The sequence below is a fragment of the Oryx dammah genome, unplaced genomic scaffold, assembly GCF_014754425.2.
Source record: "Oryx dammah isolate SB20612 unplaced genomic scaffold, SCBI_Odam_1.1 HiC_scaffold_16, whole genome shotgun sequence".
Taxonomy (NCBI): Eukaryota; Metazoa; Chordata; class Mammalia; order Artiodactyla; family Bovidae; genus Oryx; species Oryx dammah.
Genome location: NW_024070200.1, coordinates 24225327 through 24248339, shown reverse-complemented (window position 1 = coordinate 24248339; position 23013 = coordinate 24225327). Strand labels below are relative to the sequence as shown.

Here is a 23013-nt window from a genome sequence, read left to right as displayed (position 1 = left end):
CTTTTCTCTAGTTGTGGCAAGCAAGGGCACTCTCTAGTTGCATTGTGCGGGTTTCTCACTGCAGTGGGTTCTCTTGTTGCAGAGCATGGGCTCTAGGGCATTTAGGCTTCAGTATAGCAGCTCCCAGGCTCTGGAGCACAGGCTCATTAGCTGTGGCGCACAGGCTTCATTGCTCCAAGGCATGTGGGATCCTCCTGACCCATGACCCATGGATCAAACACATGTCCTCTGTATTGGCGGGCGGATTCTTTACCACTGAGTCACCAGGGAAGCCTCAAGGTGGATTTTTAACCAGTGGGCCACAAGGGAAGTCCCATTGCCTGTTGTTTTTAATCATCATAATGTCTACAGAATCATGTTTCTATAGTTTAATTCTGACCATATCTGTATGCTGCTCAAAAACTTTGAATGGCTCACCCTAAGTTAGAGTAAGATGGGATCTCCTTGGCATACCATGCCCCTTTTGATCTGGCATGCATTCACTTTGCCAGACACATGCAGTCCCATTCTGGACTACAGTCACACTATAATATTATCCTCTATGCTTCTGCATATACAATAATCATCTCCAGACAAATAAGTAAGACATTTAAAGATTAAATTAAATAATTCCACTTACAGACTATTAATACTGGCATAGGAATGTCTCTTCAGTATCTTATAGTTCTAATATTTGCCTCAAGCATTCATTGAAAAATGTGTTAAGCATATACATATCACACAGAAGATACTTTCCACTGTTAGACCATTTACATCTTTTTTTCTGCTGCATCAACTTAAAGATCCATAGTTTAACATCTAAAATCATAGCTGTGACAACAGTATTTAAACAACCATCCATTTTTTCTGTAATTTAAATCACATATCTATGGAAACCATCTATAATCTCTACTCTGGACTGTATTCCACGAACAGCTGAATACTTTTCGACAGATGAGGAATACTTTTTTTGACATACTTTTTGAATGATTTGAAACTAGGCTGACAGACTTGCCCACCATGATCCAGTGTGGCTATTGCTCCTTGCGTCCTGTCAGGGCCTTTTGGAATGGGCATTCTCCCATTCACCCAGGGCCACAGCATCAGATTTTGCTTTAGAGGGTCACGCTTCTGAGGAGCAGCTGAATGAACATTAGGCAGATTGGATTCAGAATTTGGCGACCAGTTTCTTAAGAACAGGCACAGCATAAATTGAAATTCAATTAAGGGTTATGTTTATAATTATGTGTCATATTACTAATAAACTCATTTTTTTTCATGATTATTGACTCTTACGTAATGCTCTATTTGCTATTGTTACTATAATAAACCAATAAATATATTTAATCATATATAAAACAATCACATAAATTACAGCTTCCAGCTATTTTAAAATACTTTAATCTCAGAAAATCTGCACAGCCTGCACAGCCTGTTGGAAACATCCATCAATTGTTACTCAAAGATGCTAGAAGTTTATAGTGATTTCTTTTTAGATGACTAGCATGATAAGTGTTTAATAGGTTAGCATTAAATAATAAATTATTAGAAATGAACAAGATATTACTGGAAATCCAGCATTTATTCTGAAATTTAATATTATACCAGGTCCCAAATATTAAACTTATTAATATTAATAGTAAAGTTCCAAACTCTCATTTTTTTATTTTAGCATTTTGTTTGGTTATTGGCCTATAATTTTCTTTTAAAAGTTTGAGTTGACTGCCACTGCAAATTTTTCATAAGCAAGTGATGACAAAAAGTATATTAGATAAATCCCTTTCAAAAGATAGATCTCCAAAAGGTTCTGCAACTCCAAACTATGGATTAGCTTAGTATAAAAAAGTAATTTATATGCAATACGAAATATAAATTACTAGAATTAGTAACTGTTCAAGTTTTGATGTTTCATTGTATTCTTGTTTTTAAAAAAAGTTTTGCTTTTCCTGATTTCAAAAGAAGTAGAGTCATTTTAGAAAAAAATGGAAAATCCAGAAAAGCACAGAAAAAACAATAAATTACCAGTAATGGTTCTACCACAGAAATAACCTCAATTTATATTTTAGAGTTTACCTTTCTAGTTTTGCTTTTTCCTAGCAACTGCAATTTTTCATTTTAGTCTTTGTGCTAGTCTTCTCAGTTACAGGAATCTTACAGAATAGAGATCTGAGAAATGAGATCTCTACCTACCCTTCCCCCCTCTTTCATGATAGAAACTACTTCTGATCTTTTTTTTTGGTCATATCTGGACCTGATATACAGAGTTGGTGACTAAAGGATACAAGTTTATATTTTTGACAGCATCAAAGAAACCAGGAGAAAACTTTTTTCCAGATAAATATTTTAATATAATTATCACACAAAGTTGTGTGTGTATATATATATATATATATACATATACATACAACTATTTATGAAAATGCTAGCATATGTACAAACACTAGAAAGGAATACACAGGAAATAATATGTGTTAGGATACTGAAATTCTGTTTCTTTTAAATTATTTTGTAATTATTTTACACCAAGGCAGGACTATTTTAGTTTCAGAGAATCTTGTATAAATGTATTTGTTCAAGAGCTTCTCTGTCAATATCCTTTTCTGGGAATACATCATAGTTCAGAGGTATCTCTTCAACCCAAGGAGATAACTGTATATTAACCTGAGGGAAAAAAGAAGTTGTTCACATTATAAACACATGAAAATAACAGAATGAACCTACTGTTTTCAATTTCAAGAAATCAGATTTATATTACAATGAGAGGGACTAAGTTTTACACGGTGCCACATGAACAATTCTTTGTTATAGTAAATGGCAGGCCTGTAGATTCAGGGACTTAATTAATTTACCTTGATTTGGGAACTTGAAGGGATAAAGAACATATAGAATAGAGTAATTATTTTAACGTAACTAGTTTAATAAACTAGCTTAAACAATAAAAGATTAAAACAACAATGGGAGTACACAGAGAAACTTCATATATACACAGTGATGGTGCTAACAAGTTACATGGAAAGAGCTAATCTCCCTCTATAACCTTCATCAGGCTCTTCTCGTCACACTGCAAACTTGGGTCTCCAAGACACAGAAATTCTGGAGCCACCAATGGATATACCTACTTAAAGAAGTTTCATTAAATTGGAAAGCAATAATGTTATTCAAGAATTCGTATGTAAGGACTCTTTCAAAAACATCTACTTTGGTAAGTGAAAATCATTGAATTATTTCAATACATATAAACATTATAAATTGGAGAGAATGTATTTTAAAGGTGTGTTTTTTATGAGAATGGAAAAGTACAGTAGAATCACACCACTCACGGGGTAGGGACCTCACGGGGAGGGAGCTGGGGAGATTACCATCATGTCTTCATGTATCTTTGGATTATTTCTCCTGTTATGGTAAACATGACTGTAATTTAGATGACTGACAACAATTTTTAAAGAAGGTATTATTCATGATTGTTTAGTTTCTTAAAGGAAGAAATAAGATACTTAAATCTGGCAGTGGGTTATATGAAACGAAAGCACTATGAAAGAAAATAATATGATTCTGTATTAAGAAATGCTACAGTATCTCATTGAGGGGTCTCAAAGAGCTTTACAAATATTAATTAACCTTTATGAAAGAGTCAATTTATTGGGATGAATCTTATTTTGTATGGAGAATCTGAGGAATATAGAAGCAAGATTCCAAAGTGACCCAAAAGCTAAACTGTGTTCAGGATGTGGCCTCCAAAAAAAAAAAAAAAAAAAAGGATGTGGCCTCCAGCCCACTTAACTGGAGAAAAAGTTATGATGTGGGTGTTTTTAAGTCTCTTACAAATATTTAATAGCATTTGTTAACCTAAAAATGCAACTCCACAGTTAGAAAAATTGGGTGGAGAAGCAAAGGAATATAGATCAGGATCCGAATGACACTCTCAGAGCTCTGGAGGAATGTGAACCAACCACAAAACAGTTCTTAAGCCATAAGGTTTTGCTACTTTTCCTAGTGTTGTCACTGTGTTCAGACTGAACATTTCTAGAATAGTGTGACAGCTATCGGAAAAAAGCAGGAGAAAGGTTTTGACAATAAAAATGCTGGGAAAGAAGCTTACATACCTGAAGACCTGAGAGAGAATCTTCCAGACCTGGCACTGTCACTAATAACGACCCTTGTTTCCTTACATTATGGCAGATATATTCCCAGGCTCTATAACACATTAAAAACTTCCATGTTAGGTTGTACCAGATACTGGATATTTTTTTTGATTGAGGATGACAAAAAGAATATGCAGCATAGGTGGTATCTAGAAATCCAGATGGGGAAAAACGTTAGCCTGCAGAAGCTGACCTGGGGCAACATACTAGTAATTGGCAAATTCAGTTCCTGAAGGGATGTTGGCAAAATCGTGGAGTTACATAATGAGAGAGATTTAACAAGATGGGGGATTAGGGTTAATACAAGCAATTGCGAACAAGACCACAAAAAAGTTTTCAGAACTGATACAGATGTCAAAGCTGGATCATGGTTAAAGCCCCTTCCCTTCAGTTCTTTATGATCTATCAAACTTTCTACAGAATGGAAGAGCTCAGGGGAGTGGGTGGGAAAGAGTCATGGAGAAAAGCCACAGTAGCCAGAAAACAAGCAAAGGCTAATAAGAATATAATATATAGATCTTTTAAAATAACATCAAGAGTGAAATCATACTTTATTTGGCTGTCAGAAATAGGCAGTGGAAAGTCTTGTGGACAATATGATACCTGAGAAGTTCAGTGTGATCAGCTAGGTTTAAAGCACAAAGGCAGGCCATGTTTATGTGTCAGAGATCAGTATCTGACCAGTTTTGATTAGCCTGTAGTGCAGACACAAATGGGATTTCTACACGGCACGAGTCTTGATAGTACACCCCGTTGGGGAGCAGGGGTCAAGCAAAGCAAGGAAGTGCACCCTTTGCAGTGAGGCAGGTGGGCAGCAATGTTGTTTGCACTTACTTTAGTTACAGCAATGGCTATTGGGTTTAGTACATTCTGGAGCTTATTAGGCAAAATGATAACAAATGTTCTTTTTCTCAGGTTAAATCTAAAACCAACTAGCAATGTTTGATAATAATTATTGCTGTGCTTGGGCTAGAGCTGTCTGTTGTTTTGACGCAGTTCCCTAAAAATGATGTTTTTTCAAGTGTGTTTAGTAAGACTGAGGAAGCTGATTATATTAGCATGATTTGGCATGGCTCTAAAAACAGCACTTGCTGCTTCTGAGAAGTTGTCATTGCAGTAGTTTATAGATTTTACTTACTGAAAAAATACAGAGGTACCTTTTAAACTAAGACTTACTCTACTTATTACAATATATAATAATATAGGTAAATGATCAGTTCTGTCAGAATGACTCTAATATCAGGATGCTTTATCTTCTAAACTTTCTCCTGTGTATTGTCATTCATGAAGATAATTAATTATCTATATTTAAAATTCATTGCATTTGACTAATTTGGAGAAGTGACTGTACATATGGGGTCAATACCTATTTGGTGAGTCATGCAGAGTTTGCAAATGAATTTTCCAAGATCGCACAAGCATGCAGCAGTTCCAGTATCAAGTTGACCAGTAATATCTGTCATTCTTCAGCGTTTAAAATCTTCCTTTATGAATCTTCCAAGAGTTTAAGGTGCTTTTCTCTTTTAACTTCTTTTAACATGGGTATTATTTCATTATCTAACCATTATGTAATGTTTTGACCACTGCTCATGAACTTGAAAAGGTAAAAAGCTACACAAACTTTGTCCACTGGAAATTAAGTTTAAAGAGTGCAATATGATTAAAAAAACTTTGTTCATGTTGTGTTTCTGGTCTTTACCCTGTGAACAAAAAATCATCACCTATTCTGTCTGCACTTTGATGATATGATTAGTTTTCTGTTGAACAAGTTTCTTTATAAACAATTTACATTGCTAATTTTGTACTGATCTTAACCTAGAAGTAATAGATGTGTGTGTGTGTGTGTGTGTGTGTGTGTATGTGTGAGAGAGAGAGAGAGAGAGAGAGAAGGTAAAGGGATAGCAGAGAGGTTTAGTCATTCAAGATTCTACTTCATATTAACTGTTTATGGTCTATAATTATATACCTTTTTATTTCTAAGCAGCAGAAATCTCCCTGATGCACTAATTCAAATGAATGTAATGCCCTTTCATACATATGGAAAGGTGCTTTCCTATATCTAGAGTTACGTATGTCATGATAAATAAGTTAGTAAGCCTAACTGACTAGAAAATCAGTGTCTTGGACTGTAAGAATTTTCTACTTAGAGGAGCCTATAAGTCCTGATGAGAAGTCAGAAAAGTCACAAGGAACTCCCCGCGGTCCAGTGGTCAGGACTCCATGCTTTCACTGCCTAGAGCATGGGTAAGATCCCTGCCTGGGGAAATAAGACCCCACAGGCAATGTAGTATGGTCAAAAATTTTAAAAAAAGAAACAAACAAAAAAAAACTGATCACAGATTTGCTAATTTTTCTATTGCTTAAATAGTGGAATAAAGTCTAGGAACCGACTATTACTATCTTAAGAACATTTAAAAAATTTGGTAATTAGTCATTGTTTTTTAGGTGAATATTCTTGTATCTTGTTCTATAGTCATTTATGGGCAGCAGTTAATTCCCATCATTCTGTGATAGGATAGCAAAGGACATGTGTTTTTTCAAAGAAAAGAAAACTGAGGCAGAAAAAAATTTTAAGACCCACTAGGAACTGACAACTTCTTGCATCCCTGACTGCAAAGCAAAAGCTTGGGTCATGACACCAGTTTCTTTTTTTTTTTAATTAATTAATTTATTTTAATTGGAGGCTAATTACTTTACAATATTGTAGTGGTTTTTACCATACATTGCATGACACCATTTTCTATCTCCTCAAAATCAGATGTAATATTTTACAAGGTTAGACAATCAAAGTTTATTTTTATTTTCACTTAGACATAACACATTTTCTTTAATATAATCTCCTGAGAGTTGAGGTCATTTCTAAAAAGATTAATATCACTCCAGGACCCCAAGTTCAATCTGTGGTAGGGGAATGAAGGTCCTACAAGCCTGGCCATGCCAAAATAAATAAATAAATAACGTACCTGGCCTGTTCTGCCTTATCAAGAAAATATTCGAAGACATTATTCATTATAATAACATCAGCATTCTGCAGAAGTGAACCTTGTGTACAAATGTCTGCATGAAGCACCTAAAGAATGAATTCATGTAAGAGAACAAGGACACCATATCACATAACCACTTAAGAAGTAGCTGTTCATTCAATGACATTGTGAGACAGGCGGGAAGGGAGATTCACACTTCTTAAAATGAGAGTACAGTATATTTAATACTACTGCCTATGGAAGATATTAATGTCTAATAAAAACCATAAACTTGTGAAAGCTTTATTTTTTAGATAGACTTGTTTATATAGTCATAATTACACTCTCTTCACTCCCCAATTCAGAGCTGTTTCTACTGTATCCGTAGTTATGAGTCAAAGGACCTAGGTTCAAATTCTGGCTGCATTATCAACTAGGTTTATACATTTGAGTAGTCAAGTGTCTTCATAAATAAAATGGAGTAATATCTGTCCTGATTCATAGAATCAAATGGGACTAAGTAAAGTTTAAAAAGTAAATCTGTAAAATGTTAATACAAATATGTTAACTGGCCTTGTCTGACTCTTCATGCAAAATTTACTTGAATATATTATCTACCCAAGAAAGCAAACAAAACAATTTATTAGAAAATTATATACTTCAAAAAATTACCTTAGACTATAATCAATAAGTCTTGTTGAACACAGGCAAGATAAGAAGAAGAAATATTTATTTGCTCAAGAGCAAAGCAAATTAACCTTTATTTTAAAAGAAGAGAAAAAGTTTTTTGTATTATATGTTTTTTTTTTCCAAAAAAACACTTAGTCTTACAAATAAATAATATTCAGAGGTGTTTTTCAGAATGTTTATATCTTGATTTCTAATTAAATTGATATTCCTGTTATTTATGTGATTTATTATGTAACAGCAGTGTGTTTTTGTTCACTAAATATGGAATAGTGAGAAAAATCTATAAATATAATATTGGACAGTGAATTCTCTTTGATCACTTGCCTGTCAATTTATAAGATGAGAGAGAGGAAAAAAAGGCAGGATGAAAGGAGGAAGAGAATGAAAAGTTTTCCTTCTATAAAAAGGGGAAGGCTAGATTCTGAATCTTACTGATATGTCTTTGAATATTAGATTGAACTGAACACCAGAGATCCTTAGATACTCAGTACTTCTGTGCACTGCCATTAGAAGTGTAGGATCACTAGTAAAATGATAAGGATTATGGCCTTAACCAAAAAACTTCCTTTCCCCTTTCTGGTTATTTTTCCCCTTACCTATAACAAACAGAAAATTTCTGTCATAGCCCAACTTAGGGCATCATTCTCCCAGGAACTGTTACTCTGTGGCACCCACAATTCCTCTTGCAAGTTTATAAAAGAAGATAAAGAACTGCGAGCATTTTACTTAATCTTTTTGTTTACTTGCAACATTCAGAGTTTAATTAAATACACATCTGACAACATGAAGATACTTAAAACTGCCGCTAACAAAACTATATATGAAAAAAACTATATACATATAAAACTACATGAAGAAAACTAAGAAAAAAATTCTACTTTCTAATAAAGTTGCGGAGGAAGAGAAAAGTGTGAGTGGAACATAATGATAATAATTCATCTTCATTATAGTTATAAAATATTAACTCAATCTATTTCCATACAACAGCAATGAAGGATAGATTCAAAAATTTTCCAACTCCAATGCAGAAGAAACTTGGCTAAATTTGCTACACAATGGATAACAGAGTAAATATTTTAAAAAGTACCTTTATTCTGTCAGTGAACTGATACTTTTTTATGACCATTTCCTGCAACTGGCAAAAGTCTCCATTCAGTTCTACTCCATACAGTTGTGATGCTGAACTGTAAAGATAACCCTAAAATATGAAGACACATGATACAAAAGAATTAACTTTTAGTTTTGGGTTTCTTTCTACTTGAAATTTTAAAAGTCAAACTTTTAAAACAGAATTCAATAAACTAAAAATAAAAGTAAAGATAAATAACATTATATAATTTATATAAAATAACTTTAAGAACTTAGACTCTTACTCATCAAGACCTCAAGTGTAGTTTATTAATATCCGTTATTTAAAAGTAATTTTATTTTATTTATCAAATATTACTATTTTAAGCCCTCCCTTTATGTATATTTGTAGAAGAATACATTTTTTCCAAATAAAGGCGAAACTTCCTAAAAGCATAAAAATAAAAATGTAATTATGTTTTTAAGGATTGATTTCTTATTTTCTCGATAAAGCTGCATTCAACAGAGTTGGAAATAAGGAAAGTGATCGCAAATAGATTCTTTCTTTAATACCCTATTTCTGTAATTTCTTGGAACGTTACATCAGGGGAAAGTAAGAAAGGTGTTAACCTATCAAAAATATGATGGACACTCAGCACAGTCTGACATAAGATGTGGGTGGCTGGAGGTGTGTCCTGTTTAGCTTATGGAAGCCAGCCTGCTGTTCGGTAAATCCATCAAAGATAACTGGCCATCAGTTAACAAGGATCATCAAAAACAGACTATGTATTATTACCTATCTATTTTTGGTTGTAATAACAAAAGCAATCTGGAAGGAGAGGTCAAATCATATTCTGAAGACCATTTTACATCAACTAACACCTATGTGTAAACTCAATTTATATTTATAGCTCACCATAGATATTTAGAATATATTCAACAAAGCTTATGCACATACTCAAAAAAAAATATTGTTGACTGAATCAGGGACCTCTATAGAGGAAAATGACTATATGTTTAAACCCATTGATGCTACCAAGCACTTGCACAGTCACAATTATTTAGCTATATTTGTTTCCAACAAATAAAAAAATAAACAAGAGTGGACAAAATATGGTAAACGATCATAATTTCTAATGTTCGCCAAGCAAAATCAGCAGATAAACTGTACTTTCTATTATGGCTGTCTTTTCTAACTGTAGGATAAAAGTCAATGCTGAAAAATAAATGAAGCATGAAAGGGTTAATTGTTTCTGTTTAGAGCAGCCAGTGATGCTGGGAACGGACAGAGCCTGTTCCTGGCATGAACTTCTACTGCTGCTGGCCACATGTTTTAATACGTCTGCTAATGACAACCAGAAACCACATTTCAGTTTTTTTGATAAAACCATTTAGGAACATTAAAAATATTCATGATTTGAATTTTTTTTTAAGAGTCACATTGAGCTGATATCTCAGACACAAAAATCTACGTTCAGACTTTGGATCACTGAAAACCACGGTGTGTCCTGGGTCCAAGATGATATCATTTGCCTTGCTTGCTTACAGGTGAGGATATTGATGCCAGCGGTATGGAGTGATTTGCTCATGGCTGTAAGCGATTCCCTAGTCGAGCAAATTTGTCAGTTTTATAAGAGCTCTTATCAAAGCTCAGTGTGCTATACTATTTTACGACAGTACAGAAAATGGAGTTAGAAGCATGGTAAGTGAGTGACAGAATACCAAAATGTTATGAGGGCCATCTGTTCCTGTTTTGCTGAAATTCCTTCACTTGTGTGACAGAGACAAACCAGAAAAGGAGATCAGAGAGCTGGCCTTTGAAAAGTCCAAATTCAATACACTATTTTAACCATATTACTCTATTACTCTAATAAATAAAGCCAAGCTGTCACCTTAGATGGTGGCAGGCAAAACTGTTGCTAGTAGGAGAAGAAAGTATTTCCAAATGTTGACTATGTCCACAAGTTGGACTTTACCCCATAAAGGACGGTGCCAAGCCTGGAGCCAACGTCAACCAAGACCTTTCCCGACAGATCAGGGAGTACGTGATGATAAATGAATTTCAATTCCATGAGTGAGAAGGAATGAGAAATAAACCCTGGAGAATGAGAACAAATATTAAATTTTGCTTGAGGATTAACAATTCCATTCTGTACTTCTAATTCTTTCACCTATAAAGTATATTTCATGCTTTTCTTAATCGATGAAAGCCATTCAGAGGTTATTCAGAAAACATTAGTGTGATAACTTTGCACTCATTTACTCTGAGCTGTAAGACACAAGAACAAATACGCAATCTCTGACATTTAGGCCTCTAGAAAACGGTTACTCAGCTGGCTGTTCTACGCCCATGCTTCTCATCTCTTTCTCTTCCACCCTCTAGGGTGTCCTAGGCCTTTCCCTTCCTCGTCTCCCAATGAACTGCTTTTCCCTGAGACTGCTCCCTAACTCCCATAGCACCTGTTTTCCTCATTCTACCCCAGAGCCATCAGAGTGGCCACCTCTCGCTGCATAGACTGTAAACTACCAAATGAATGACTATCTCTGGAGTGGAACAATGTGGCACCCTGGCCAACCTCAAGTGTGGTCTGGAGAGCTGGAGATGGGTGGTATGGGAGGAGGTTAAGACACTCCTAAATTGTTATTTCCCTTAGTTTAATTGCTATAATTTCTAGCCTCCTAACCCACTTTCTCACTCCATTATTTCTGTAATGAAATACTTGGGAGAGCCTGAGTCTGTTTTTTTCTGATATGGAGGTAACCCGAAGATTTTCTTTATTGTGTGCTAGTACATAATCTAATGGTCAGGAAGCTTTGATCATAACTAATGAATGGTGGCAAATAAAATGGAAGCAAGCAGGCTAATCCCTGGGAAGAAAAAAAAGGGTGACTAGGCCTCAGAAGTAACACTGGAGATGGTGGGGTACAAGCATTGAGCACCACAGTCCTTATCTCCCCTCGTCCTCACTGCCCTCTTTGCCACATTAGTGCTCCTGCCCTAGGTTACAGTCATCATTAGTGTCTTAAAGCTGACAAGATCCTTTCATATAGGGAAGAAGAGCCCCACATGGTGATAGCTTTCTCACAGTCACTCTAGTTATCTGGGCTGGTCTGGGTACCCAGTCACTATTTATAATCTGATTTTTATGCGAAAATGCATCCTAATCTCCAAATTTTTCTTTGTTGAACATAGCTCTTCTATAAATTTCTGTATATCAGATCTGATATGGTATTATAGTTAGAATTCACTTTTTAATTTTGCCTCTATTGTTCTTGTCTAAGTCTTTTTCTACTCTGTGAACTTCACTACTTCAAATGGCAATTACGAGCACTATTTAAAAATAGAATCTTAAAGCAGTAAACCAGGGTAGTTTAATCCCCAACTATAATACAGGTACTATAATACACATATTACAAATTTGGTAGTAGTTAACTTTTGAGAATAATATTATCTAACCTAGATAGCATATTGAAAAGCAGAGACATTACTTTGCTGACTAAGGTCCGTCTAGTCAAGGCTATGGTTTTTCCTGTGGTCATGTATGGATGTGACAGTTGGACTGTGAAGAAGGCTGAGCGCCAAAGAATTGATGCTTTTGAACTGTGGTGTTGGAGAAGACTCTTGAGAGTCCCTTGGACTGCAAGGAGATCCAACCAGTCCATTCTGAAGGAGATCAGCCCTGGGATTTCTTTGGAGGGAATGATGCTAAAGCTGAAACTCCAGTACTTTGGCCACCTCATGCGAAGAGTTGACTCATCGGAAAAGACTCTGATGCTGGGAGGGATTGGGGGCAGGAGGAGACAGAGGATGAGATGGCTGGATGGCATCACTGACTCGATGGGAGGTGAGTCTGAGTGAACTCCGGGAGTTGGTCATGGACAGGGAGGCCTGGTGTGCTGCAATTCATGGGGTCGCAAAGAGTCGGACACGACTGAGCGACTGAACTGAACTGAAGATCAGTAATTTGAGCACATTACTACTCACCCACTCTAAGCAATACCTCAAAATCTAGGTTAGCAGGGAGACTGAAATAGCATGTTAAAGTAATACCCTAGACAATCATATCCAGTTTGAACAAAAGATATAGTAACAGAAGAGTTTATATCTTAGCAGCATGGAGTCAATCTTGTTTCCCGTTTGAAACACAGGTGTTGCATCTAAGGGACAGACATGCAGAAGACTATTACTAGAGCTGTCCTGTGTTACAGACAAGAGATGCCCCATGAGGTCAAATCAAGGCCTGCATAAACTCTCAAGATTATCCATCTCTGTCTTCTAAGTTCACGCCCATCCAAGAATATCAGATTACTACCTGACTTCACAAGTAGATAGTTCTATGGGGAGAAAGTTTTCAGCTCCCTTGGCAGTTATATATCTCACTGTAAATAAATCACCCCTATGGATAAATGTAAATCTCTTTTGAGTATATAAAGTATGAGTTAGTTTTCCTGTATTCAACCACTTCCAATTAGTTTCAGGACCTGAGAAGTCACCTTGTATTAAATATGTTCAGTAAAAAGCAGAAATACTCCCATGGGGGACATGAAGTGGCTTAACCTCCCTGAACAATGTTTCTATTTAGTTTCTCTGATTTCAGTAATTGGTAATAGCTCAGCTGCAGGTTGGCCTTTTGCTTTAAAAAAAACCCAAAAAACAGTGAATGCCTGGTCAAGAATCTGCATAGTCATGACATGTAAGGAAAAGTGCACACAAAGTCGTCAGGTTTGCAGGCTGGAGTGCCCACCTAGAGGTGCCGTCTGATGTGAGCCGCACACCATACAGTAGTTTCTGCTCATTTTTCCTTCCTCACATAATGAATCAATAAAGTCTTCATCATAAAGGAATGCATCAACGTGAACTGTGGGTTCTGGCTGCTGCTGTATCTGGTGGAGAGAAGAAAAACATCAAAAGAAACAGAGTACAAAGAAGTCTCTTTTTATTGCTAAATAAGGCAAAACATCAGTGGTTCATATGCTGAAATTCTGAGAGCAACAACAACCAGAAAGACAAGTTTCACTTATGGAAGTCAGCAACTCGGCTCTGCTTTCATGCTATTTTTGGGACACTGGCAACTTGCTATCTGACCATGTCATGATGCAAAACATGGCTATGAGAAACATAAAAATTTTAGTTGAAAGGAGTATTCTGAGATCATTTCGTCCATCCTAAGTAGTATATTTTACAAATAAGGAAACATACCCAGAGAGATTTCTCCCAAGAAATGACACTAGTTAGTTCAGAGGGGGAGAGAAGAAACTAATACCAGGTCTTCTGAGTCCTACATGTCAGGGACTTACCCATCAAAATACTTGGCAAGTAATCTTTTCCCAGAAGCAAAGTTTTCAAATAATAAAAAATGTTTAGTAAAATTCCATGCTTACAAATAACAGAACTTAATGCTGGTAGTACAAGATATAACAGCAAGCAGCTACAAAGATAAAAAATGTTTGATCCCTTCTACTTCAACGATAATAAAGAATCAACAAAAGGGTGAACTTCACCCTTGATAAAAGTCAGGGAAATGGAACAGGGCAGAGAAAACCAAGACAATTACATAGGCAGGGACAGATTACTGTTGTATTGTTGGGCCTTGATTTGGGGTGGGGTGGGATCTTTTTGGCAAACAGGACACCCTCAAAAAATATCTTTTGAATGAATGGTACTAGGGAGCCAGAGGATTACCGACTCAAAAGAATTGGGGAAATGGATGAAGCACCAAATGAAAAAGAGAATTAAGGACTAATGATTGGACTGGAAAGGCTAATGAGTTTAGAGAAGAAACCTTAAGTAGCACTAGGAATAAATTAATTTAATATATTTACTTTTTGGAGGGCTAGATGTTCTGAGGAAAGCATGGTTTCTAGAGGTAAGTAATTCCGAAGGTCTTCTGCTATGTTTTTCAACATAATGTCATTATTGTCTTGAGTGAATTCATCAAAATCTCCTGCCAAAAAAAAAAAAAAGTATAGTTTTTATGGTTGCAGTCATACCTAGACTAAGTGATTACAATGGATGGTTATCTTCTATCAGCTCAGTTCAGTTTAGTCGCTCAGTCGTGTCTGACTCTTTGCAACCCCATGAATTGCAGCACGCCAGGCCTCCCTGTCTATCACCAACTCCTGGAGTTCACTCAGACTCATGTCCATCGAGTCAGTGATGCCATCCAGCCATCTCATCCTCGGTGGTCCCCTTCTCCTCCTGCCCCCAATCCCTCCCGCATCAGAGTCTTTTCCAATGAGTCAACTCTTCGCATGAGGTGGCCAAAGTACTGGAGTTTCAGCTTTAGCGTCATTCCTTTCAGAGAAATCCCAGGGCTGATCTCCTGTCAGATAGCATCAATTTATAACAATAAATAAACATTCTAGGTCCAATGAAATGTTCAAATTCTAACAAATGCTCCATGGAAAACACTGAGTTTTTTCTTTTTCTAAGCTGCTTGAAAATATAAAACTTGACTATTTCAGCCTGTTACAGAACAACAAAGACATTTAAAAAGTATGTAGTACTCTTACTACTTAAACTTACTAAGAAGTAGTCAAATATTCCTTTTGTGACCATGTAGACTTTATAAGTTTAGGAGGCATTGCATAGGGATAACTTTAATCTGAGCATCCCTGCCCCCAATAAAAGGTACCCAAGACTTTAGATAATAAGCACAAACAGATGGCACCAACTATGGAATAAACTTTACAAAAATCACGTTGTTCTGCTGCATCTGAACAGCAGATAAAATGATCATTAAAACAGCACATTTCTGATGGCTCTGGCCTACTTTTGGATATACTGGAAAAAGGGGAGTGAGCGTGTGTGCCAATGTATATAGCAATAAAGATGAAGAAAGTGACACTTGGTGAATCTATGTGAGGGTGTGAAAGTGGTTTTCATTGTTCTGTTTTTCCAACTTATCTGTGTTTAAATTTTTTTTTAATTGGCTCTACAAAAGAATGGTTTCTAAGAAGCTCATACATAATTTTAAGTAGAACAGACTCACCTTGAAGTAAAACACTGTAAAAGTTAGCTGTAGCCTGAATGCCAAATATAGACTGGAAAGAACTAACAAAAACATTTTACCTTTTTCTTAAAAAACTTTCCTATATTGAATTCTTGCTAGAGTAAAAGGACCTCAAAGGGACCGTGTTTTTTCTTACTGTTTTAAAATAGCTATAACAGGAAAACAGGTAGATTGGGAAGAAAATCCCATCCATTTCCATATACCCTATCCCTCAAGTCTTTGGTTGTTTTTAAAGAAGTTCATGATTTCCTTCTTAAACATATTAATAGTAATTGTGTTGGGTCAGAATGCTATTCGAAGTCATAAATAACAATTAAAATTTGGATATTTTCTAGCTTGCAAAGTTGTTTCAGGTAGAAACTATGTCAATTAAATATTATAACATCCATGTGAAGAAGACAAATCAAGATTATCTTTTCTGATTCACAGAGGAAGTAATTAAGGCGACATGAATTCTGAAAAGTTACAAAGCAGACCAACAGCAGCAAAAGAAATAAACCTAAGTTTTTTACTCTTCCTGTTCACTCTTTCCACTGTGTCCCTACATACACAGGTTCTTTCTCTGCTTTACATCCCTCTGAGCAATAGCAGTTAACATGAAGATACATTATTTGACTCCCTGAACTAATGCAGAAAGGCCTTTTAACTTTTTTTCTTTCTTCATCTATCTGTGACAGTGATCTAAATGTTGCTTCAAATTATTTATAGGAGGATGCAGAACATAAATTATAGACAAAAATATTATGAAGATTCATTCCAAATTCTTCTATTTATTTAAAATTTTTTTATTATTATCTTTTTGGCAATGCCACACGACATGTGAGATCTTAGCTCCCTGCTCAGGGTTTGAACTTGTGTCCCCTGCATTATTTTTAAAGGCTATGTAATATTCCACCATATCTGTATTAACCATTCACTCCTACTACTATACATTTATATACAATTATAACTGAAAATTTAGAGACATTGCTAACATTTGGCATACTTTGGCCTCTTTGCATTTATTTCCTTACTATAAATTCCTAGCAGAAGTACTTAAACATTGTAAAGGCTTTTGCAACATACATAGTCATGTATGGATGTGAGAGTTGCACTATAAAGAAAGCTCAGCACCGAAGAATTGATGCTTTTGAACTGTGCTGTTGGAGAAGACTCTTGAGAGTCCCTTGGACTGCAAGGAGATCCAACCAGTCCATCCTAAAGGAGATCAGTCCTGAGTGTTCATTGGAAGGACTGATGTTGAAGCTGAAACGCCAATACTTCGGCCACCTGATACGAAAAGCTGACTCATTTGAAAAGACCCTGATGCTGGGAATGATTGAGGGCAGGAGGAGAAGGGGATGACAGAGGATGAGATGGTTGGATGGCATTGTTGACTCAATAGACATGAGTTTGAGTAAACTCCGGCAGTTGGTGAGGGACAGGGAGGCCTGGTGTGCTGCAATCCATGGGGTCGCAAAGAGTCAGACACAACTGAGTGACTGAACTGAACTGAACCTGCTACATACTGCTAAATTTCTTTCCTGAAAGAGTATACCAATTTACTCCATCAGAAAAAAATAAGAATATGTGTAAACCTTACTTCATGAAAGCCTTACAGCATTGAACTGTACTATAAAAACAAACTTTGTTGTTTTAATTTGCATTTCTTTAATTACTAGTGAGGCTAGACATCTTTTAACATGTATAATAACAATTTCGGAATGTGTGGTAACAGTATGTTGCTTGGAAAAAGATTAAAGGTGTTAATCAGTTGCCTTAGGACAGTTAGGTTTTTCTCAAATTACATATGCAGGTGGGAAGGGGATGGAGAAAGAAGAGTTTCTCTGCAGAGCAAAATCTATTCTTTAAAAGTTTCCTACTTATATTTAATTAAGTATATGGGAAAAGAGAAGTCACCAAAGCTGACAGTCTATGAATCAAGTCCCACTTTTTACATCTAGTCAGGTATCAAGTCCCATCATACTCTCTTTCGAATCCACTTCCTCTTTATTACCACTTCAACTACTTCATAGTCACAGGTACCACCTCACACTTAGAAAACCAGGACAAACTCATAACTGGCTCCTGAATGATCAGTTTCTCCCCAATATAAGTTACCTTACACATCTATTTTGGAGAAGGAAACGGCAATCCACTCTAGCATTCTTGCCTGAAAAATCCTATGGACAGAGGAGCCTGGCGGGCTACAGTCCATGGGGTCACAAAGAGTCAGACATGACTGAGTGATGAACACAACACATCTATTTTAAACTAATCTTGCTTAAACTTCACTCATGTCACTCCTTCTCCTTACAATTTTGGGACAGCTGTCCACTTTTCAATGTATCCAGTATTACTCTAGACTTTAAGGGCCCTCTATATCACCATCCTATTTTCTACTCTCATTACTAACATAATTTTTTGCTTAAGACAGGCAAATCCCCTCAGTTGTTTTCCATATTCCTTTTTGCTCATATTGCTCCTTTCAACTATGACCTTGTTTTTCACAATAAGGGCCTTCTCAAGTTACTTCATCTCCAGGAAGTTAAGACTTACCTTCAGCCCTTGGCCATCATTCATCCATATCCTTATCTCTAATGACTTATAATATATAATTAAACATTGGGCCATATATTTCTTATTATTCATTAATATTTTATATTACTTTGAAGTTCTTATTCAAAGTTAAAAATTTACTGAGGGGACTTCTGGCCTTAGACAAGATGGCTACTTCCCTCAATTTCCCCAGCTCCTCCCCTCTAAATACAATGAAATACCCTGGACGTAAACCAACAGGCAACCATAAAGGACTCCTAAGGCTAGAAAAAAGGTAAACTGTCTAGGGATGTCAGGAATTAAGGACGTAAGGTCACTGTAGTGAATTCCCTACTGGGTTTTCATCTTCCATGTAGCCTGGAGAGGTGAGTGACTACCAACCAGAACTACCAACACCTATAGACCGAGTAAACAAAACAAAAACTAAAGTCTGCTCTCTCTCACCAAAGACCAGTAAAGGGGAAGAATAACAGGTGTACTGGGGAGCCCTAATCCCTAGCCCATACTTGGGGCAAAGGCAGGCTATCTGGTAACAAAATAGGAGGCTGCTGTCTCCAGGCCCTCTACCCAGCAGGACAGACTCAGGCCTGAGGCCTCTCAGTCCTCTGCCCAGCGGCCAAAAGCAAACCAGGCCCTGTACTGCTCATCCCCCTACCCCCACTGGTAGAAGGCAGCTCAGTGACATAGGTATCTTTCTCCAAGCAGGAAACACCAGCATAGATTGAGCAGGAAGCCCCAGCAGTACCAAAGAATGAAACAAACCTGAATAGCACTGCAAGGGCACTGAAAACTAAATGTTGTCAGAGCTACAGCTCACAAAAGCAGGCCAGAATCAACAGGTTAAACTTAAGCAGGGCAACTGCCTACTAAGATAGAAAATCTAAACAGGATCAAGTCAGCATACTATCTAAAATATCCAGGATAAAATAAAAATTATCCTAGCATACAAACAAAATGTTCACGATAGAACATCATTTATATCAAGAACAGGAAAAATCTTAATTTGACTCTCGCAATCTAGATGCTACTGTGCAAATTAGTCAGAGTTTAGATGATCAGACAAGGACTTTAAAGACGCTATAACGAAAATGCTTCAGTAAGTAGTTATGAATTATCCTGTAACAAGTGAAAAAAATACAAAATCTCAGCAAAGAAGAAGTCATAGAAAAAGAAACAGAAACTGCAAAACAGAAAAATAAAATAATAATAATTTAGAAACCCCTTGCTGAAAGGGCTCCGGAGTAGAGATGACAGAGGATAGAACCAGTTCACTTGAATTGACAGATCAATAAAATTTATTCCATCTGAAGAACGGAGAGAAAATAGAAAAAGAAATTGAACAGGACCTAAGGATCTTTGGAATAACGAAAGAGCTAACATTGGTATCTGAGTTCCAGAAGTAGGGGGAAAAGTGTGGAGCTGAAAAGTACTGAAGAAATACAGCTAAAAACTTCCTAAATTAGGTGAAAGATCTAAACCTACAGATTTAAGAAGCCAAGCAAAGTCTAAATATGATAGACCCAAAGAAATCCACTTAAGAACATATCATAAACTTCTAAAAACAAGAGACAAGGAACACATCTTAAAAACAACCAAAGAGAAATGATTCATTCCCTACAGGGAAACACCAAACAACAGTGAAGTTTTCATCTGAAACGATGGGAGCCAGGAGGTTACAAAACTTTTCAAATGCTGGAAGAAAAGGACCACAAGCTGTAAATTTTCTGATAAAATTATCCTTCAGGAATGGAGGAGAGGTAAAGACAAATCAGATGCAGAAAAACCAAAAAACAAAAAATTTTTGTGCCTGCAGACCTACCCTTAAAAAAGAAACAAAAAAAACTTCCAATAATAAAAAAAAAGACCTACCCTTAAAGAATGGATGGGTATAGGAAACTTCAACAGAAAGGAAACAGCAGAAGAGGGCTTGGAACTTCAGACAGCAAAGAACAGAATGTGTAAAAATAGACTATCTTTCTCATTAGTTTCTTAAATCATATTCGATGCTTAAATCAAAATTTATAAAACCACCTGTAATGGTGTTCTATGTAAATATACAGAGGAAATACATAAAACAGTCATATTTTTAAAATGGGGGAGGGTATAGGGAACTATGTGGAAGTAAGATTTCAATATTTGCTTCTAGTGATAAAACACTGATAACCAGAGTCGAAGATGACTGAAGCGACTTAGCAGCAGCAGCAGTGATGTTATATATGTATACTGTAATACTCAGAGTAACCACAAAGAAAACTCTACAAAGAAATACACTCAGAAACACTACAAAGAACAGAATGCTAAAACTGTTCCATTTACCCACAGGAAGGCAAGAGGCGATAACAAGAAATTGAGAAACAGAAGGGTCAGAAAGGAAACAAACAATAAAATGCTATACTTAAGTACTAACATATAGTAAGCTAATTGTAAATGGTCTAAATACATCAATCAAAAGACAGAGATTGGCAACACAGATTTAAAAAATACAACTCACCCTGGGTTGGGAAGATCCCCTGGGGTAGGAAATGGCAACCCACTCCAGTGTTATTATGCTGTCGATAGAAACTCACTTTAAACATACCAGGAAGACTGAATATAAAAGGATGGGGAAAAAATTGTGCCAACAGTTAAAAAAAAAAATAGGGTGGCTATACTAATATGAAATAAAATAGACGTTAAAGCAAAAAAAGAAATTATTAGGGACAAAGAAGAACATTACATACTGATAAAAGGATCAATCTATCAAGAAGACACAGTGATCTTAAATGTGCATACACTGAACAGAGCCTTAAAATATCAATACATGAAACAAGGACTTCTCTGGATGTCCAGACAGTGGTTAAGACTCCATGCTTCCATGATCCCCAGTTAGGGAACTAAGATTCCACATGCAGCATGGCAGTGGAGAGGTGGGTGGAATGAAAAAAAAACTGACAGCTGAAAGAAGAAACAGAAAATTTCACAATTTCAGCTGGGGAGTTCAACACAATACTGACAGGACTACAGGGCAGAAAATCAGCAAAGATTTATAGAGGAACTGAAGAATATCATCAATCAACAAGATCTAATAGATATGTATAGAACACTCCACTAAACTGCAATAGAATACACTTTTTCTAAGTGCCCACAAAACAGTCACCAAGATAGACCATATTGAGTCAAAACAAATATCAAAAAATTTTTAATGAATTTAAATCATACAGAGTATCTTCTCTGAACATAATGCAGCCAAAGTAACAGAAAGACAATAGGCAAGTAGCCAAATGCTCAGAAAGTAAACAGACTTTTAAATAATGATAGCTACATTAATCAACAGAGAACAGAGCATTCAAAAAGATACAGAACAGATCCAGGCAAAAATGCACAAATAATTTTCAAAGATTTAAAAGCAATTAGTGGAGAAAGAGCAGCCTTTTCAACAAGTAGTGCTGGAGCAAATGGACATCTACAGGGAAAAAATCAACTTCAATCTAAACTTCACACTTTATACAAAAGTTAACTTAGGTCAAAGAACATGTAATATACAAAAGGACAATTCTTTAAGAATTCTGTAAAAAAAACCTTTTTACAAAACTCTTTTAGGGTTTGTAAAAAAAAAAAAACCTTAGCACCTGAAACTAACACAGTATTGCATAATTTTTAAGCAAATAGGAAAAAAAGGTATAGGAGAAAATCTTCAGAATCTAGGGCCAAAGAGATCTTAAACTTGACATCAAAAAACAAAAACGGGGTAAACTGGACCTCATTAAAAACTTTTGCTTTGCAAGTTCTGTTAAGAGAATGAACAAGCAAATTATTGGGAGAAAATACTGCATACACACATCTGACAAAGGGCTTTTATCTAAAATAATAAAGAACTGTTAGTCCATTCTAAAGGAGATCAGTCCTGGGTGTTCTTTGGAAGGAATGATGCTGAAGCTGAAACTCCAGTACTTTGGCCACCTCATGCGAAGAGTTGACTTATTGGAAAAGACTCTGATGCTGGGAGGGACTGGGGGCAGGAAGAGAAAGGGACGACAGAGAGTGAGGTGGCTGGATGGCATCACTGACTCGATGGATATGAGTTTGCGTGAACTCCGGGAGTTGGTGATGGACAGGGAGGCCTGGCGTGCTGTAATTCATGGGGTCGCAAAGAGTCGGAGAAGACTGAGCAACTGAACTGAACTGATTTATTATTTATATTTATTTTATAAATTTATATTACAAATTTGGAGAAGGAAATGGCAACTCACTCCAGTATTCTTGTCTGGAGAATCCTCTGGACAGAGGAGCCTGGTGGGCTGCTGTCCATGGGGTCACACAGAGTTGGACACGACTGAGGCGACTTAGGATGCATGCATGCATTGGAGAAGAAAATGGCAACCCACTCCAGTGTTCTTGCCTGGAGAATCCCCGGGACGGGGGAGCCTGGTGGGTTGCCGTCTACGGCGTCGCACAGAGTCGGACACAACTGAAGCGACTTAGCAGCAGCAGCAGCATAAATATAATTTATATTATGTAATATATACATATTTATATTTATAAAAATATATTTATACTTACATTTGTATTATTTATTAATAACTATTTATTATTTCTGTTTACAATAGAAAATGGGCAAAAGACATAAACAGATACTACATC

The 23013-nt window shown here is 36.3% G+C and overlaps 1 protein-coding gene across 4 annotated transcripts in view; it reads right to left on the bottom strand.

Annotated features, from left to right (window-relative positions):
• Window positions 1–2302: 2302 nt before the first annotated feature.
• LOC120875089 overlaps window positions 2303–23013 on the bottom strand; it is a 28486-nt gene continuing 7775 nt past the window's right edge. For 2 of the 4 annotated variants that reach the window (XR_005723810.1, XR_005723811.1), the window contains exons 2-8: window positions 14666–14787; window positions 13588–13726; window positions 10735–10940; window positions 8862–8972; window positions 7085–7191; window positions 4083–4173; window positions 2304–2640 (exon numbers count right to left, since the gene is read on the bottom strand). Coding sequence is in view for 2 of the 4 variants with exons in the window: in XM_040256766.1 (XP_040112700.1) it covers window positions 2524–2640; window positions 4083–4173; window positions 7085–7191; window positions 8862–8972; window positions 10819–10940; window positions 13588–13726; window positions 14666–14787 (809 nt within the window). In the remaining 2 variants the exon portion in view is untranslated. Of the gene's footprint in view, window positions 2641–4082; window positions 4174–7084; window positions 7192–8861; window positions 8973–10734; window positions 10941–13587; window positions 13727–14665; window positions 14788–23013 lie in introns of all 4 variants that reach the window. The other 2 variants (XM_040256766.1, XM_040256767.1) reach the window with 2 other exon arrangements.